Source organism: Leptonychotes weddellii, chromosome 11 (assembly GCF_054177405.1).
Source record: "Leptonychotes weddellii isolate Sample4059 chromosome 11, ASM5417740v2, whole genome shotgun sequence".
NCBI lineage: Eukaryota > Metazoa > Chordata > Mammalia > Carnivora > Phocidae > Leptonychotes > Leptonychotes weddellii.
The window spans coordinates 474,605-491,504 of NC_138379.1; the positions used below are offsets into that span (position 1 = coordinate 474,605).

General features: G+C 65.8%; 4 protein-coding genes across 20 annotated transcripts in view; 3 read left to right on the plus strand and 1 right to left on the minus strand.

The window, feature by feature from the left end:
• Positions 1–1,484, plus strand: part of PNPLA2 (patatin like domain 2, triacylglycerol lipase) — a 5,697-nt gene extending 4,213 nt beyond the window's left edge. The window contains exons 7-9 of the mRNA XM_006741351.3: positions 197–329; positions 550–672; positions 764–1,484. Of these exons, the coding sequence (XP_006741414.2) occupies positions 197–329; positions 550–672; positions 764–1,034 (527 nt within the window). The 3' untranslated portion in view covers positions 1,035–1,484. The remainder of the gene's footprint in view (positions 1–196; positions 330–549; positions 673–763) is intronic.
• A 1,495-nt stretch (positions 1,485–2,979) lies between these two features.
• On the plus strand, positions 2,980–7,990 carry CRACR2B (calcium release activated channel regulator 2B). 8 transcript variants are annotated; one of them, XM_081797522.1, is made up of 10 exons: positions 2,980–3,223; positions 3,542–3,655; positions 4,593–4,784; positions 4,864–4,975; positions 5,410–5,584; positions 6,028–6,174; positions 6,302–6,392; positions 6,536–6,628; positions 6,843–7,009; positions 7,231–7,698. In XM_081797522.1, exons 2-10 carry the CDS (start codon positions 3,596–3,598, stop codon positions 7,526–7,528), a joined length of 1,335 nt encoding a protein of 444 aa, XP_081653648.1. In that variant the 5' UTR covers positions 2,980–3,223; positions 3,542–3,595; the 3' UTR covers positions 7,529–7,698. The 8 variants fall into 8 exon arrangements, 7 of the variants coding, with proteins under 7 accessions (XP_081653648.1, XP_081653649.1, XP_081653652.1 ...); XM_081797526.1 differs by having other exon boundaries at positions 2,989–3,223; positions 3,542–3,682; XM_081797523.1 differs by lacking the exon at positions 3,542–3,655.
• Positions 7,991–9,109: 1,119 nt separating this feature from the next.
• On the plus strand, positions 9,110–14,021 carry CD151 (CD151 molecule (Raph blood group)). Of its 10 annotated transcripts, none has more exons than XM_081797547.1 (9): positions 9,110–9,196; positions 10,215–10,279; positions 11,222–11,309; positions 11,454–11,645; positions 12,050–12,124; positions 12,589–12,693; positions 12,800–12,958; positions 13,079–13,165; positions 13,291–14,021. In XM_081797547.1, exons 3-9 carry the CDS (start codon positions 11,229–11,231, stop codon positions 13,477–13,479), a joined length of 888 nt encoding a protein of 295 aa, XP_081653673.1. In that variant the 5' UTR covers positions 9,110–9,196; positions 10,215–10,279; positions 11,222–11,228; the 3' UTR covers positions 13,480–14,021. The 10 variants fall into 10 exon arrangements, with proteins under 10 accessions (XP_081653673.1, XP_081653674.1, XP_081653677.1 ...); XM_081797548.1 differs by having other exon boundaries at positions 9,182–9,196; positions 11,176–11,309; XM_081797543.1 differs by lacking the exon at positions 9,110–9,196 and adding an exon at positions 9,212–9,905 and having other exon boundaries at positions 10,001–10,279.
• A 1,248-nt stretch (positions 14,022–15,269) lies between these two features.
• POLR2L (RNA polymerase II, I and III subunit L) lies at positions 15,270–16,845 on the minus strand. Its single transcript, XM_006741773.3, has 2 exons — positions 16,689–16,845; positions 15,270–15,509 (listed from the first exon to the last, which is right to left on the minus strand). Exons 1-2 carry the CDS (start codon positions 16,781–16,783, stop codon positions 15,401–15,403), a joined length of 204 nt encoding a protein of 67 aa, XP_006741836.1. The 5' UTR covers positions 16,784–16,845; the 3' UTR covers positions 15,270–15,400.
• Between the last annotated feature and the right edge of the window lie 55 nt (positions 16,846–16,900).

Genomic DNA, 16,900 nt, shown 5'->3' on the forward strand with positions numbered 1-16,900 from the left:
GGGGATAGGGGCTCCTGGCAGGAGGGGGAATGAGGGTGGAGGTGGGGTGAGGGGCGAATGAGGGTGTGTGGAAATGAGGGTGTGTGGAGGCGGGGTGGGGGGGTGGGGGCTCCTGGCTGGGGGGGGAAGCCGAGGAGCAGAGAGATCCTGGCCTCCCCAGCTGGCGGTCAGCTTCCCTCCTGCGTCCCACCCCCAGCCCTGCTGGAGGCCTGCATAGAGCCCAAGGACCTGCTGACCACCTTCTCCAACATGTTGCCTGTGCGTCTGGCCACAGCCATGATGGTGCCCTACACTCTGCCACTGGAGAGTGCGGTGTCCTTCACCATTCGGTGAGGGGAGTAGGGGGTTTGGGGCAGGGAGCACGGCGGACCGAACTTTGGGGTCATCCATGAGTGATGGACGCCCTAGGGGGAAAAGGCCACTGGTTGGGGGAGGCTGCAGAGATGCCGTGTCGAGGCTTCCAGAAGCTGGGGCGCAGGCAGGGGTAGAGCGGGCATGGGTGTGAGGGCCGAGCCGTAGACCCTGAGGCCATGCCTCCCGTCCCCCCAGCTTGCTGGAGTGGCTGCCTGACGTCCCTGAGGACATCCGGTGGATGAAGGAGCAGACGGGTAGCATCTGCCAGTACCTGGTGATGCGAGCCAAGAGGAAGCTGGGCAGCCACCTGCCCTCCAGGTGAGCCCCCCTCCCTGTTGTGTCTGCCCAGGGCCCGAAGCCTCAGTGGCGTCCACGGAAGCCCTCCGGCCCTCCATCCCTCCCCCTGCAGGCTGTCAGAGCAGATGGAGCTACGCCGCACGCAGTCGCTGCCCTCTGTGTCGCTGTCCTGTACGGCCTACAGCGAGGCACTGCCCAGCTGGATGCGCAACAGCCTGTCGCTAGGGGACGCGCTGGCCAAGTGGGAGGAACGCCAGCGCCAGCTGCTCCTGGGCCTTCTCTGCACCAACGTGGCCTTCCCGCCGGATGCCCTGCGCATGCGCGCTCCCGCCAGCCCTGCCCCCACGCCCCCACAGCTCCCACCCACCGTGCCCCCTTGCTGAGCGCCCTTGCTCCACCCTTCCCCAGCCCCCTGGGGCCCCAGTGCTGAGGGCTGGGCCCCCCAGCTTCCCTGCCCTGTGAGGTGGGGCCCTGGGGCGGGCTGAGGCCCCCCCACCCCGCTCCCGGGCCTCTCTCCATTACTCCTGCAGCAGTAAGGAGAGGGGGCCCCTCACAGCTGCTAGAAGGGGACTTGCTGTCAACCCCCTCCACCAACCACTCACGTGCTGCCCCTGTGCCTCAGTCTCCCCCTCAGGCCCCACCCCAGAACTGGGGAGGAGGGCAGGGCTGCACCTCCTGGGGCCCCCAAGTCAGGGCAGTATTACCCCTGAGAACTTTGCACCTGCTCCTCCCTCCTCATTTGTCATGTTTTGCTGAAGAACGTATGTGAAGAATTATTTATTTTCGCCAAAGCAGATGTAATAAATGCCCGGGCTCAGCCCCTGCCTCCTTCACTCGTGTGTGACTTCCTGGCCAATGTCTCTACTTCGGGTCAGGCTTTCAGGGGCCCTGTGCTCCTTGAGCCCGGCCTTCGGTCCTGCCAGCCAGGCCTGCGGCCTTCCCCTAAAGGCCCTCGTGGGCCTCCTGGGTTCTAGCGCACTTCTCTGGCTGGGGCCCATACGTTTGCCCCACTTTGTCCTGAGGTCTGCTGGCTGGCCCTTGGGCACAGCTTTCCAAGGGCCAGCGGAAATATTGGGACCAAGATCCCTGCTAAATAAAAACTAAGAAATGTTTACAAAAGGTGGCGTCTTCATTTCCACTCAGTGGTGACGCAGGTGGTGTGAGGCTGATCTCAGGGTTGGATGGCTATGGAGGGTGGGGTTCCGCAGCTGAGCACCGAGGACCTGGGAGACACGGGACCTGTTCTACTTTGGGCATTTGGCGCAAGGCGCTGGGCCTCCCCCCTTGGCAAACCTCACTGGCCAGCATACACACCTTCTCGATCCCCTGCCCCCTTCCCCACCAGTCTCCTGGGGTACCCAGTCTCCTGCCAATATATAGGAGGAGTATGGAATGTCAGGCTGGGTGAGGTCTGACCCCGACGAGGCTGGACCTTGTTCCGTGGGAGACATAGTTTCCTGAAAACGTCCTCTGATCTGGACGGTCTGAGGGGATGCAGCCCTTCTTGGTGACCAAAAGGGCCCATGCGTGAGGGGCGCTGGAGCAGAGCTGGGTGGCTGGCTGGCTGTCCAGAGCTCTTAGTCCTGACCCAGGTATCAGGCAGCTATGGAGGTGGTGGCAGCCCCCAGCCAACAATAACGATGGGACTGCAGGACTGGGAGAGCCGGCTCAGCAGGTCCCCACGTGTCTGTGCCAGGAGCCGTCCCCCTCTGGCTCTCAAGGTCCTGTCCTGTAGGCCCAACCTGTTCTAGTTCAGCAGGGTCCCAGGCCCCTGGAGAAGCAGAGGCTTCCAGACCCCCAACCACCCTCCAGGTGGGTACAGGGGCTGGGCTGGGGCTAGGGAGGGGGACCTTTGGCAAGAGAATGGGCTTTCTCTCCCCAGCAGGAAGGTCCCATGCCAGCCCCACCCAGCACCTTCTCCCAGTGCTCCTGCAAAGGGAACCCAAGTCAGGGCTGTGCCTCAAAAGGAGAGCTTGGGGCTAGGCTGTGGAGGAGAGGGCCTCCTTCCGCCCCCACCCCAACTCACTCGCTCCCACACTTGCACAGCTATCATGCCGCTAATTTAAATACCATTTTGTAATATATTAGGAGCTAATTGTTTAACCACGGGAAAGACGAAAACTGGGAAAGCATAGGCAAGAAAGTTAAGTGCCCCCCACTCCGAGAGATAACCATTGAAGATATTTGGTCTGTCTCCTGCCTGGCTTGGTCCTGCACACACTTCTTGGCGCCTTAAATCTGGATCTTCAGGACAGCCCCACCCTCCTCGCCTAAGCCCTGCTCGGGAAGGGTCCCCAGGCCAGCGGGGGCATCTCCGCCCGGTCGTGAACTCCGCGCAGTCGGGACAGCGGGGGCCGGGCGAGGTGTGCGGCGAGAGCCGGGCCTCCCGGGCAGCGCCGAGAGGCGGAGACACTGGGACGGTAGCGGCGGCGGCTCCGCCCGGGCCCGGCCCACGCCGGGGTCTCAGTTCCTGCACGGCAGCGGGAGCCGCTCCGGGCCCGCGACCCCCGCGCGCCGCCGCCTTTCCAGACGAGCTGCGGGCCGCGCAGCAGGTGCGGTGGGCGGCTCGCAGGTAAGCGCCTCGGGGGTCCCGCCGCCGCGCCCCCTCCCCGGTGGCCGCGGGGCGCGCCGACCCTCGCGTCTGGCGGGCGGGGACGCCGGGGCTCTGGGGAGCGGAGCGGCGGTGGGCGCAACGGCTCGCGGGCCCGGCCGGCCCTTCTTCCCCGCTTCCCCGGCCCGGCACCGCACAGCTTCCGGCTGGGATGGACCTCCAGTCCCGGGAGCCCACGAGCCGCGGGGGGTGGGGTGGGGGCACCCGCCGGGGCGAGGCGACGGCGCGAGGGGGGAGACGTCCTGAGCCCCCCAGTCCCCTCCTCCCGCCTTTCCTCAGACCTGCACTCTTTGGAGATTGCGCCCCGACACCCCGCCGCCCCAGGAATATAATATGGGCGGGAGAGAAAATCAAGGTCCTGGACTGAGAGGAGAGGATCCCAGAATCCCCCAGGTTGGGGGAAATGTCGCCACACTGGGGGTTAGCTTTGGGAAATCCGGGACCAGGGCGTTGTGGGAACGACAGGTGGCTCTGATTAGGGGCGGGGCGCCCCGCGGGGAGCGAGTCCCCGCGAAGTTTCCGCGAACTGGAGGGGGCGAGTCTGGCGGACCACAAGTGCCTATTGCTTGGGGGAAGGACCATCAAGCCTAGAACCTGGCGTGTTCTTGACAAGGGCCATGGAAGGCATCGGCGTCCCAGGCTGAAACCCTGCATCTGCAACCCTTGGGGCCAGGGGCCCGGTGGGAGGGGCTGCGGCAGAAGGGGAGGAGCTTAAGTTGTCGGCCAGCCGGCTGGAGGCCAGGACTTCTGAGGCCCAGACTCAGGGGCTAAAGACTTAGCCAGGATTGGCTGAACGCTCCCGCTGGCCCGCCCGGTCAGCCAGGTCTCCAGGTGTCCAGCTTTAGGACCTGTTCAGCTCCTCCCCTCCGCTGGCCAGTCCCTCACCCAAGCTTTCTCCCCTCAGCTGCCAGGAGCCCCCACCTCCTTATTTTCCATCAGAGGTCTTCTGTAGCTGCCTCCCCCCCCCCCCGCCCCCAGGTTGCCCTCCCCCAGCTCCTCTCCTCCTGCACTGGCTGCCCTCTAAGCCACAGCCTCTAGCTCCCTGGGCAGCCCCCACAGCCCACAGGCCTGGAGCCTGCTTCACTCGCACCCATGACACCCCTTGCCTGCAGCACTACCCCCAAGTGACTGTCCTGCCCCCAGCTACACTCCTCTCTGGACCTCTGCCATGCCTTCTCCCGGCTTCCCACCTGGTGCAAGATGGCCCCTCTGTGCACTCACGGCTCCCTACAAGCTTAGTCCCCACCCATGGCCACTCCACCTTCCCTTCTCTCCCCCTCTCATCTCTCTTGAGCTTTGCTTCGGCCCTGACTGTTCCCTGACTTCACAGCGCGTCATGGCAGAGACCCCCGCTCCCATGGCCAGGCCTGGGAAGCCCGGTGCTGGGGAGGCCCAGGAGGAGAAGGAAGTGGAGGAGGGGAGCGCCGGGAGGCCAAGGGCAGAGATGCTAGAGCAGGCCCAGGAATTGTTTCTGCTCTGTGACAAGGACGCCAAGGGCTTCATCACTCGGCATGACCTGCAGGTGAATCCCCAGTCCCAGGAGGCTGCCCCAGCCAGGGGCCGACCTTGGCAGCTCAGCCCTGCCATCCTTGCCTGGCTAGGGTCTGCAGAGCGACCTGCCCCTCACGCCTGAACAGCTAGAGGCTGTGTTCGAAAGCCTGGATCAGGCCCACACAGGCTTCCTCACCGCCTGGGAGTTCTGCCTCGGCCTGGGTGAGCTGAGTCCCCGAGGCCCCCCTCCCCCCACCCCGCTGCGCAGAGACCCTCCACCGGCACATGTGGGGCCCACACCCAACACACAGGGCGGCCTGTGCCTCGCCATGGCCTCCCTGTGGAGCTCGGACGGGTATCAATACACACAGGCACCAGATGTCACCAGAGGTGTGCAGCTGACCCTCCTGCTCCATGACCCCCTCCCTTCCGTGCCAAACCCCGGTGGGGTGGGAGCCAGGCTTGCTCCACTCTGGCCCGGGTGGGTGTTATCTCCCATTCCTAAACCAAGAATCAGGCCAGAATAAGGAAGAAAAACAGGAAACTGGGCTCAGAATAAGGACAGGATGTGTGTGTGGGGCAGCGGGGGGGGCGAGTGGTGGCCGAGCGGGGTGCTAACCCACAGCCTTGGTAATCTCACCTTCCCATGCCCACAGGGAAGTTTGTGGGGGTGGAGTCAGCCCAGGGTGCACTGCCCTCCCAGGCTCCAGAGGAAACCTTTGAGTCGGGCTGGTCAGATGTGCATGGCACTGAGGACTCCCTGGAGGAAGAGGAGGAGGAGAGATTCTGCGAAGTGCTGGAGCAGCTGGGGGTGGCCCCAGCCCTCGGCGAGTGAGTTGGTGCTGAGGCGGCTCCCAGTTCCCTCCTCTACTATCTCCCCTTTGCACGCTGCCTGTCCTTGTCGCCTGCGTGTCTGTCCCAGTTCAGGGTCCCTACGCTGGGACTGGCCCAGTCGGTCTCTGTCAGCTGTGACACCTGGGAGGGGCTGAGCGTGATTTCCCGCAGAATTTGCATTTCAGGGGGCAGCCGACAAGGCTGTGGGAAGAAGGGCAGGCGCTGGGCACAGCCCTGTGTGTATACACCTCGCTGCCCCACAAGACCCGTACACACCGACCTCAGGCAGGGGCAGAAGCACCCACAAGAGGGGTACCCCGCATGCAGCAAACGCAGCTGGGCTATCCGGGGCTGCAAGTCTCCAGAGGGCTCACCCTTCGGGATGGGGTCGGGGAGCGCCCGTTTCAGTTTCAGCCCCAGCCCCTGCCCTCCCCCTGCAGGCAGCCAGCGGTGCGGACGCTCTGGACCCGGCTGCAGCGTGAGCGACCCGAGCTGCTGGGCTCCTTCGAGGACGTTCTGATGCGCGCGTCGGCCTGCCTGGAGGAGGCGGCCCGAGAGCGGGACAGCCTGGAGCAGGCGCTGCGGCGGTGAGGGCTGGGACCAGGGCGGGGCCTGGGGCCCAGGTGGCTGGACTTCGGGAAGCAGTAGAGGCAGGGCTGGGGTCTGTAGTGCCGGCCGGCTCAAAGCAGCTGCCTCACCCCCTGCCCCCCAAAGGCGGGAGAGCGAGCACGAGAGGGAGGTGCGTTGTCTGTACGAGGAGATGGAGCAGCGGCTTCGCGAGCAGCGCCAGCGTCTGCGGAGTCAGGTGGGCCCGACGCCCCAGTCCCACCCAGCGCAGCCCGATCCCAGACGCACGTGTCTCCCTGACTCCTTTCCACCCGCACCCCCCGCCCCGGCCCCTGCCCCTCCACCGCCCGCTGAGGCTCAGGAGCTCTCCGCGAATCCCAGGACCTCCCCCGGGAGGAGGGCAGAGGCCTCCTGGAGCTGGAGCTGCAGAGCCGCGAGCAGGAACTGGAGCGCGCGGGCCTGCGACAGCGGGAGGTGAGTGGCCGCCCGCCCCTGCCGGGGAGGGGTGGGACCCGCCGAGCCCAGGGCCCTGTCCCCACTGTCACCCACACACTCCCCGGTGTGCTTGAGGTCCCCTGGACCTCAGTGCCCCCGGCCCTGGAATCGCTGGGAGTCAGGGGTGAACGCAGCACCCCGAAGAAGAGGTGGAGGGGTCCTTCCCAGCTTTGATCGCCCCCTCACTCCCCAGTTGGAACAGCAGCTGCAGACCCGGGCCAGCGAGCAGCGGGAGGCGCAGGCGCAGAGCGCCCAGCTGTGGCTAGCCAACGAGGCGCTGAGAACTCAGCTGGAGGGGGCGCAGGAGCAGCTCCGGAGACTGAAGGGCGATGTGCAGGGCCGCCAGGAGCAAACCCTACGGTGCCTGGGGGAGCAGGGAGGAGGCAAATCTTCAGGGGCGGGCCCGGGGAGGGGGTCGGGCTGGCGGGCGAGGCGGGACCGGATCGCTTTTGGGGCTCAGGTCTGGGCCACTTCCATCCCCATCCCACGTCCCAGCCCCGCCCTCAGGGTCTGCGTAGGCTAGGGTCGTGGGACGCCCCAACGAGCCTCCCTGCATCCCGGTCACCTCCTCCCTCCTGCAGAGAGGTGGCCACAGTCTCGAGGAACATGCAAAAAGAGAAGCTCAGCCTCCTGCGACAACTGGAGCTCCTCAGGTGCGGTCTGGCTCAGGCCCCACGAGGGAAGGGGCTTGGCACAGCTCGGGAGCTCCTAGCTCCCGACATTCCTGACCACTGCCTCATCCCACTTGGAGGAAGTCCTTCCTTGTGTCTCTCCTCCATCCCTCATGCGGCAGCCCCAGCCAGACACCTCTCTTCTGGTCTGAGGGAGAGCAGAGCCCGTATTCCCCACCCAGGAATGCTGCCTCTTGAGACCTCTTAGGGCCCGTGGACTCCCCTTTCCTAGGGAGCTGAACACGCGGCTACGGGACCAGAGGGACGCCTGTGAGGCCAAGCGGCTGGGCAGTGGTCGAAGGAAAGCTCTGGCCGTGGCGCGCTTGCCGGGGCCCACCTGTTGCTGCTGCTGCAGCTGGGCTCGCCCTCCGAGACGTGGCTCTGGCCACCTTCCCAGTGCCCACTGACCATCCCCGAGAGACTCCCTGGGCGTTACTCGGAGAAGCTGCCCCTTGAAGGTGGTGTGTCGTGGCTAGGGGCTGCCCATCCAGGATGTGGGCTCTATTTAGTGGACTGTCTGACCTGCCTGCATGCAGACATGAAGGAACTCACCTAGGACTGGTCAGAGTCTCCTGTGCCTCCCTGCTGGTCCTCATGCTGTCCCCATCCTATCAAACCCATCTCTGACCAGCAGAAAAACGCCCTCCTCCTAATAAAGTCCACGACTGCACTGTGACCTCCTTGGCCTATGTGGGCGGGAGCCACACTACACACGTGGGGTGTCCATGGTACACTCAAGGCAAGTGTGTAGCACAGATGCAGGGCCCTGTGGTGCTGGGGCTGCAGATGTCCCCGCAGGTCTCTGGTCACGCCTTCCAGACCTCGCTGTCCATTAGAGCTGAAGCCCCAAGGGGCCCCGCTGTGGGAACAAGGGAACTGAGGCCCATTGTCTCACTAGGGAGCCTGCTCCTGGCCTCAGTTGACCACCCACTCCCCAAACCAGCCCGTCCTGAGTGGGACCTCCAAAAGGGTGGGTCTGCAGCCACTGCTCACGCCCCTCCCTCCACCCTCCCTGGGAAGCTGGGAGCTGCTGGCCAGAATCAGGAACCCTGGGCAAGGAGCTGGGGACGAGTGCTGCCCACTGTCCATGGAGAACTATTCCAAATGACTGCAGATTCTGACCAACCCTGCCTGGGTCTGGGAATGAGCCTGGTGGGTTGGGAGTCCCCTCCCCCTCCTTACTCCCACTGTCGGTTTCCCAGTCTCCCAGGTCGGCAGGCTCTGCCCTGTTTCCCTCACTCCTTTCCACCCCTCCCAGGACCGATGCCTTCCAGACTGAACTGTCTCTGGCAGGGACCCCAGGCCTCCGCTCCAGGCTGTCCTCCATACTGCACCCAAAGAGACCCCACTCTTGCATCTGATCACACCTCCAGATCCTCCCGCAAGGCCAGCATCTGTTCTGCCGACCCTGCAGCCTCCGGGTGGTCCCTGGGTTTCGAGGAGAGAACCAGAACCGGGGCTGGGCCTGGAGAAGGCCCGGGTCTTGGACACAGTCCAGAGCCCTGGCCGGGCTGGCCGCCGTCGCCACCTCCACCGCCCCCAGCCCAGCTCCTCCGTCTCCCGAGGGTGTAAGTCCTTGGCTGGGCTACGGGCGCCCGCGGGCTGCAGCACGCCCGCCTCCGCAGTCCCGGGCGGACCCTCAGCCCAGCGCCGGCTGAGGTGCCCGCCGCGCCGCCGCTGCGTGCGGCGCACTGTTCGGACCTGCCCCGCGCCCGCCGCCGTGGGCGGGGCCTGCGGATCGTGGGCGGAGCGCGTCGCACTCGCAGGCCCCGAGCCTGCGGTGCAGTCTCAGCGCTCCGAACCGCCCCCTCCCCCGCCCCCCCGCAACCCTGCCCCCGCCCCCGTCGCCGCCCGGCGGGACTCGGACGCGTGGCCGGTGAGTCCGCCGCCTGGCCAGGCGGGCCGGGAGGGGCCGGGTGTGCCGGGGCCCTGCGCGGCCCGGACCGCGAGGCCCGGCTGCAGGCGCCAGGAGGGAGGGCCGGGAGGGCCGGGAGGCCCGGTCCGCCGACCCGGCAGCAGCGCGCGCGCCGGCCCTTTCCGGAGGGAGCCGGACGCCGGGGAGCCGGGTGGGCGGAGGGGCACCCGGGGCGGGGGCTAGGCGCCTCCTGGGTCTTCGCGCAGGCCTGGCGGCCCCTTCGGCCCCATCTGAGCACCTTCGTCATTGTCTCTGGACATTGGTGCCCTTCCCTCCGCCTGGGTGCAAGTGGGCGCGCCGTCGGCTCGCCCGGCCAGGGGCGGCGGCTTCACCGCGGTGACGCGCGGCTGCCTCCCCGGGCCTGGCTGGAGCGGAGTGCGGGGCTCCTGGTCTTGCCCCGGCCGCCGACGGCCCCGCTGAGTTGCAGGGGCTGGGGTGGGGCAGCTCTGTCCCAGGCCGGAGGAACTATTTCTGGCCGGCGCTTTCCCAGGGGGCTCACATCCGCCAGGCGCTCTCGGAAAGAGGGGCCCCTCCCCCGCCGGTAGTCCGCGCGCGGGCCGCGGGGGCTGGGACCTCTCCACGGGCCCAGGGCCAGCCTGCGGGCGCGTGGGGCTTCCATACCCCCAGCTCCGTGGTACGGGGCTGCGTCTTTTTTCTGCCCGGGCTGCAGGTACTGCTGCGTGGTGGGGTAAGGGACAGGGGCGGGTCTGGCAGGAAGGCCCAGGGTGGGGTGCCTGGAGGAGTGAGTGATCCCTCCCCTCCCAGGATCACACTGTCCAGAAATGTTTTCTGCCCTGCCCACCCAAGCCCAGACCAAAATACCGGGCCTGGCCTCTCCCCTCCCTGCCGCTGGGAGTTGACGCTGCCTACTCTGGAAGCCCAGCTCCAGATCCGCTGCCAGGAGCGGCCACAAGGAAGGGTGACAGGATCCTGCCTATCCAGCGTGGGCCAGACCTGTAACCTGTCCCTGCCCTTCTAGCGGAGCCTCCTAGGGAACTTCCGGACACCTGTCTGACAGAGGAACCGGTAGCCCCCAGCAGCCAGGTGAGTGCTGGGTGAGGCGGGTGAAAGTTCAGCTCTGGGTGGTGCTGGGCCTGTCTGGAAACGTGGCCTGGGGCGTCCAGCTGCCCTTTGTGCCCCAGGGCCCTCTCCCACCCTCCCCAGTGCAGACACCCCACAGCAGAGCAGGCAGGGTGTCCCCGGGTGCCACTGGGGAGGAGTACAGCCTGTAGCTTCTTGTCTTGCTGCGGTTGGGGGGGGGCTGTCCCCTTTCCATTAATGAGGAGCAACTGAGGAAGTACCCCCCAGGTCTGGGGAATGTGTTTCTGCTCTATTCTTCTCACCTTGGTGAAGAGGAAGGCAGGCCTTCCCTTTAACAAAAACCTGAGGGTCTTCCCTGAGGCCACGTCACTAGTAAGGGGCAGATCAGTCTGAGTGGCCTCCTCCCCTCCAGCCTCGGGTAGGCTCCTGCCAGCCTGCGGCCCTGCCAGCCTGTGACGTGGAGCCCCGGGAATGTTGTGTGTGTGTGGGGGGGGGAGGGGGGCCTGCATGAGCTCACCCTGAGGTGCCTGCTGGGGCTTCCTACCCTGGCTGCCAGCAGGGGTGAGTCAGCCGGTAATGGTTGGGGTCCTCCATGTCTCCCGTGTGTCCTGGGCTCTGGTCAAGGAAGCCAGGCCCTTCAGTCCTCCAGGGCCTGGCCTTCCGCTTGGCTGTGGGCAGTAAACATCCACCATGGCTGCGTGGGGTGGGTTTGGGGGGCTGGCAGGGGGAGAGGGGAATGAGGCTCCTGAATTGCTCTCCCAGGAAGCGTCCTGGTTCTTATGGACACCTTCCTGGGCCCTTCATTTGGGGCAGATAGTTGGCTGGGCTTCAGCCACGGGCCGGCCTGGGCATGTGTGTCCCCTCTTGCTGTCCCCACTGGTGTCTGGCTGACCTCCCAGTCAGGTCCTGGTGGTGTGGGCTCTCTGATGTCCCCTCGCTTCTCAGCCCCAGGATGGGGGAGTTCAACGAGAAGGCGACATGCGGAACCGTCTGCCTGAAGTACCTGCTCTTCACCTTCAACTGCTGCTTCTGGGTGAGGAGTGGGCGCCCCTCCCCCTGCCTCCACCGGCGCCTTCTCCCTCCCTTCCCTGGTCCCTGAAGGAGCCTTGGCCTGGGAGCTCAGCCCCATCTCTCAGCCCTGGGGCCAGAGGTGGTGACCAGGGTTCCCTGCCCACAGCTGGCTGGCCTGGCCGTTATGGCAGTGGGTGTCTGGACGCTGGCCCTCAAGAGTGACTACATCAGCTTGCTGGCCTCAGGCACCTACCTGGCCACAGCCTACATCCTGGTGGTGGCCGGAGTTGTCGTCATGGTGACCGGTGTTCTGGGCTGCTGTGCCACCTTCAAGGAAAGGCGGAACCTGCTGCGCTTGGTTAGCGGGGCGTGGCCGGCACTGGGGTGGTGGGTGGGGGTGGGGGTGTAGCTGAGGGGGGCTCCCCACCAGGCTGCTGGGGGGGCCCTGATGAGAAAGAAGGGACTGTCGGGGCTCAAGGGTGACACTGCAGCCTCTGCTGTACTCACTGTGGTGGGGGGGGTCCCGGGCCACTTGTCCAGCCCCGAGCCCCCACATCCCAGCTGGGCGCACTGAGGGAAGACAGCAGTTCCGAGGGAAAGCGTCGGGGACTGCCAGCACCCACCTGCTGCCTGGAGCCCTCTGTGGCCACTTGGAGTCTGAGGCTGGGGGCTCTGCTCTGTTGTGCCTGGACACTAGGAGTCCTCACGGGACAGGGAGGTCTGTGTCCAGCCCCACCTAACTGGGTCCCTGCCCACCCCCAGTACTTCATCCTGCTCCTCATCATCTTTCTGCTGGAGATCATTGCTGGCATCCTGGCTTACATCTACTACCAGCAGGTGAGGGGCCTGGACGGACAGGAACACGGAGGGACACACGCAGTAAGATGGACGCGTGCATGTGGGGATACACAGGTCCACGCATGCAGGGACACATACACACAGATGTGCCGTGTAAGAAGACAGGGATACACACACACACACACAGACACAATCCCCCCATGCTCCAGAGCTGACCACTGGGCCATCAGGCCCTGGGGGTGGGGCTGGGTCACTGTGGGGACTGACAGCAGGGATGAAAGTGTCCATGGGATCTGGAGCTCCCTCCCTGTCCCCAACCCTGTCCATGGCCACCTGGTGACTCTCCCAGCCCAGCCCCCTCTCCCCAGCCAGCATCGGGCCCTAGTGCTGCTTGGAGGCCTCCCTGAACCTCTTCCCCATCTGCATCTGCCTCCACCTGTCCCACCTGGGGGGGGGGGGGGTCTGAGACTGTGCAGCTGGAGCTGTCACCACCTCACCCCCAGCTGAACACCGAGCTCAAGGAGAACCTGAAGGACACCATGAGCAAGCGGTACCACCAGCCAGGCCACGAGGGTGTGACCAGTGCTGTGGACAAGCTGCAACAGGAGGTGGGTGGTGGCGCAGTGGGGATGTGTGCACACCCCCACGGGCCTCCCCGGACCTCTGGGGGGGTCCCTGCCACGGGGGCTCAGCCGGGCCGTGTTCCTGCCGCAGTTCCACTGCTGTGGCAGCAACAACTCCCAAGACTGGCGGGACAGCGAGTGGATCCGCTCGGGCCAGGCCGGCGGCCGCGTGGTTCCCGACAGCTGCTGCAAGACCCTGGTGCCGGGCTGTGGGCAGCGGGACCACGCCTCCAACATCTACAAGGTGGAGGTAGGCCGGCAGGCGCCTGGGCTCCCTGGGGAGGGGCTGAGGAGCCAGGGGCCCAGGATGCCCCGGGGGTGGGGGGGTTGGACTCGCCCGCCTTCAGCGCCCCTACCCCTACCCTGCCAGGGCGGCTGCATCACCAAGCTGGAGACCTTCATCCAGGAGCACCTGAGGGTCATCGGGGCCGTGGGCGTGGGCATCGGCTGCGTGCAGGTGCGGGGATGGGGCGGGACAGGCCCTGGTGGGTGCAGGGGACGCCATGGGGCTGGCGCTGTGCTGCGCTCACGCTGCCCTGTGCCCCAGGTCTTCGGCATGATCTTCACGTGCTGCTTGTACAGGAGCCTGAAGCTGGAGCGCTACTGAGCGTGCCGGACGGTGCCCACGCGGGCCGCAGCCTCACGCCACCTGACTACGAGCTGACACTACTGAGGGCCAGGGAGCTGGGGTCCCAGGACGCTGCTCCCTCCCCACTCTGCCAGGGAGGGGCTGTTCTCAAGCCCCTGTGCACCCCCCATGCCATCACGTGACCTCTGGGGACCCCTACCCTCAGAGGGAGCTGCAAGTGCCTTTCTCTGCAGACCACAGGCCTGAGACTCCACCCCCCCCTCCACTGCCCACAGCAGGGAAGCAGTACTTCTGCCTGGGGGGGGCGGGTCTCGGGGTGTTCCCTGCGCTCAGCCAGAGGGGCTGGCCCACCATCGGGTGCTCCCAGACCCCCGGACACACCCCCTCCTGGTGGTCAGGGCAAGCCTGAGCGGGGCACTGCTGGGTGGGGCAGAGCCTGGGAATATGCCCGCCACGGGGCCCAAGACCCCCAGCCCACTCCCGGGAAAGCCAAGCTAGCCCTGTCCTGCGGGTCCTGTGCCGCTGCCCTCCCCCACCCGGCTGCCCTGAGGCCCTGCTGGGACTTCCCCACCACTCTCCCCACTGAAAGGCCGCAGTTCACTTGCTCTTGTCCTGTCCCCTTCCCAGAAGCGGGGGGCTTGTGGGTTTTATTCACTGCTGTATCACAAATGCCAAAACTGCTTGTGCCACGTAATAGGCGTTCAATAAATGTTTGTGGAACAGACGCGTGAGCTTAGCTGTGTCAGTGAGACAGGGTCCTGGTCCTCAGGGCCTTCCCCCGCCAGCAGGGTGGACAGAACCACCCACCTAGTGCCAGGACAAGGGGCCAGGACGGCACATCCTGGTGCTCCAGGGCAGCCACGTGTGAGCCAAGGATGGACAGGACCCCAGGGAGAGGAGGCCAGTCACAGGGACACTGAGGCGGGCTGAGAAGCAGAGAAACCTTGCCCATTCTGGGACAGAAAAGTGGTGGCAGGGCCAGAGCCTCCCAGAGGCAATGGAGACCTCAAATGGCCTGGACCTGCTTGTTTCCAAACGCCCTTCTGGCCCATGTAGCCATTAGGGAAGGCGGGGGGCAGCCTCTGGGACCCGACATGAGAGGCCCGAGCTCTGCGGGACCCATACCCTGGTCAGACCCTACCTCCCCCTGCCCCCGCAGCAGGTTTGTTCACTGGCCCTCAGAGGACCCCGTGTCCCATGTCCGGGCAGCAGTGTTTGCCCTGAAAAAGGTGCCAAAGAAAGTTGCCTCCCTCTCCTAACCACACACTCCTGCCTACTGCCTGCTGGAGGGCACCAGGGCTTGCCGGACTCCCGTCCAGGGTGATAGCTGCTGGCTCGAAGCCTCAGCCTGAGCTGCAAGAGGACAGAAGCCCCTGGCAGACAGCTCTTCGGGCAGGCCCAAGGGACTCAATGCTAATGCCCAGGGCACTGGGAGCTTGGCGAACCCTGACACCCAGCAGAGCCTCCTCAGGGCCGCCCTCAACCCACTGTGAGGGCCTCAGGGCTGGCTGTGGAGGCTGGGCACTGCCTCTCCCCCTCCACAGGGACTTGGCCAAGGGAAGGGGCCTGCTGAGCTTGGAGCCTCGAAGCTTCTGGCAGTAAGACCCTCAGGACGGGCCGCCGAGACCACAGCAGGCATTCTATTCAGGGCCCAGAAAATCTGGTTCTTGATATCCTGGGAGAAGTTGTGAGGATCTCTGTGCTTGGCCTACAGAGCACCCAGGACCTGGGGGTGGGCATGCCAGGGTCCCGGAGCCCCAAACCCAAGCGCTCTTGGCTGTCTGTACCTGTGAGAGCCCACACTCCAGAAGGAGACCCCCCACCCCTGCTGAATGGCTGCCACTTGGATGGCTCTCCCTCCCCCGGGCAGCGAGAGCCACGTCCACCCCAAGCAGCTTCAGGCACGAGGCAGGACACACAAACACCAGCAGGCAGGGAGTCACCCAAAGCCAGGCCAACTGTTAGGATGTGCTCATGGTTCTACAAAGACCTTTACTGGACAGGTCCTTCCAGAGCAGAGACACACCCTCAGGCGGCGGGCAGGATGCAGTGGGGCAAGGCGCCGACCGCCCGGGTGAGCACGGCGGGCGGGGGCGCCCCACGTCACTTCTCCAGAGGCGCGTAGTTGAGCAGCTTCTCGATCAGGTCCACGTGTGCTAGCAGCATGCGGCGGCAACAGTACCGCTTCAGGCCAAGCGCATCCAGGGCATCCCTGCGGTGAGAGGAGCAGACCACACCCTGTTCATCCAGGCAGTCCTGGGGGGACAGAGGGCCCTGCGCGGCATGCCCGCACCACATGTCAGGGAGGGAAGTCTCTCCAGGAAGCCATCTCTCTCTTGTTTCTCAAGCCAATCAGAGTTGTCAATGTGCCTGGGACCCAGCCCAGTCCCCCTAAAGGCTTCCAGAAGATTCCCACAGCACCGCTCGGTTGTGCAGAGATGGCAAGTTGGGACCGAGGAGGCCAGGTTGGTTGGTTCCTGCCCAGGGCATCTCGCGGGGGAGGGGGGGTGTCCTGTGCAGGCTTCCAGCCGTTCACTCACGCTTGGTCACTCTAACAGACTCATCAAGACCTGGCACGAGCACTCAGCCCAGCCCTGGCCTCTGCCCGATTCACCCCCAAACACCCCAGGCCCAGGGTTCAAATGTGATCAGCACAAGGGACTGTCCACACAGGGGCCCAGAGTCCACCTGTGCGAGGGAACAGAGATTCAGACAAACCTGGTGGTGACTGCAGTGCTGAGGGGCAGGGACAGGAAAAAAGCCCCCAGAACAACCCGCTACTCACGGCTCTGTGGCCAGGAAGCTTGTTCTACGTCCCACAGGACAAGAGGGTTTGGGGGACAGGGGGTGGGTCTAACAGCGGAGAGAGGTTAGGGAGCAGGTGGCCAGGGAGGAAGCAGAGCACTTAACTGAGGTGGACAGGTGCCATGACTTTCCAAAAGGACACCTACAAGTGCCAAGATACTGGCGGCTTGACGCCCAACTCCCCTCCTCTCCCTAAACTGCAAGGCGGGGCGAGGTGGTGGCAACGCTTTCCTGAGAGCAGGTCAGAAAGGAGGGTTGGGAGAGAGCCTGGGGGGCGGGGGGAAGCCCCTGCAGCGTCACCTGGAGTCTGGTACGAGCGCCCGCCGCCTGGCCAGGGCCCCGAGACCCGGCCCGCCGTTCCCTCGCCCCCGCACCCAGCAGGAGCCCACCTGCACACCGCGGCCCCCGACCTCGTCCTCTGCCCCTGCGCCCACGCCCCACAGATCGCGGCCCCTCTACCCCGGGCCCCCACCGCCGCCCCTGAGTCCCGCAACCCCTGACCCGCGAACGAGACGTCGCCCCGCGCCCCCGCAGGCGAGGACCCCTCGACCCCGGCTCCCCACCCCCGCCCGGTGCGGCGCCTCACCCCTCGGTGTACTCGGCTTGCAGCAGTCCCAGGTAGGCTTCCCACTTGTTGCCGACGATCTTGCCGCAGGTAAAGCAGCGGACCGGGATGATCATGGCGGCGGCAGCGCAGCGCCCGCAAGGCCCGATCTGGCTGAGCTTCCGCCGCGGACGGCCCCGCCTAGGGCGCGTCCATGGCGCGGGGGGAGGGGGAGTCCCGTCCCGCCCCCGGCC

Bases quoted from the DNA above. Each gene is read 5' to 3' on its own strand.
- CRACR2B (XM_031037354.2), top strand. From the start codon at position 4,431: ATGCCTTCTCCCGGCTTCCCACCTGGTGCAAGATGGCCCCTCTGTGCA. The intron at 4,976-5,409 runs GTGAGCTGAGTC...CCATGCCCACAG, and splicing joins GGAGTTCTGCCTCGGCCTGG to GGAAGTTTGTGGGGGTGGAG. The intron at 6,629-6,842 runs GTGAGTGGCCGC...CTCACTCCCCAG, and splicing joins CGGGCCTGCGACAGCGGGAG to TTGGAACAGCAGCTGCAGAC.
- CD151 (XM_081797547.1), top strand. From the start codon at position 11,229: ATGGGGGAGTTCAACGAGAAGGCGACATGCGGAACCGTCTGCCTGAAG. The intron at 11,646-12,049 runs GTTAGCGGGGCG...GCCCACCCCCAG, and splicing joins GGCGGAACCTGCTGCGCTTG to TACTTCATCCTGCTCCTCAT. The intron at 12,694-12,799 runs GTGGGTGGTGGC...TTCCTGCCGCAG, and splicing joins TGGACAAGCTGCAACAGGAG to TTCCACTGCTGTGGCAGCAA.
- POLR2L (XM_006741773.3), bottom strand. From the start codon at position 16,783: ATGATCATCCCGGTCCGCTGCTTTACCTGCGGCAAGATCGTCGGCAAC. The intron at 15,510-16,688 runs GTGAGGCGCCGC...CTCTCACCGCAG, and splicing joins CAAGCCGAGTACACCGAGGG to GGATGCCCTGGATGCGCTTG.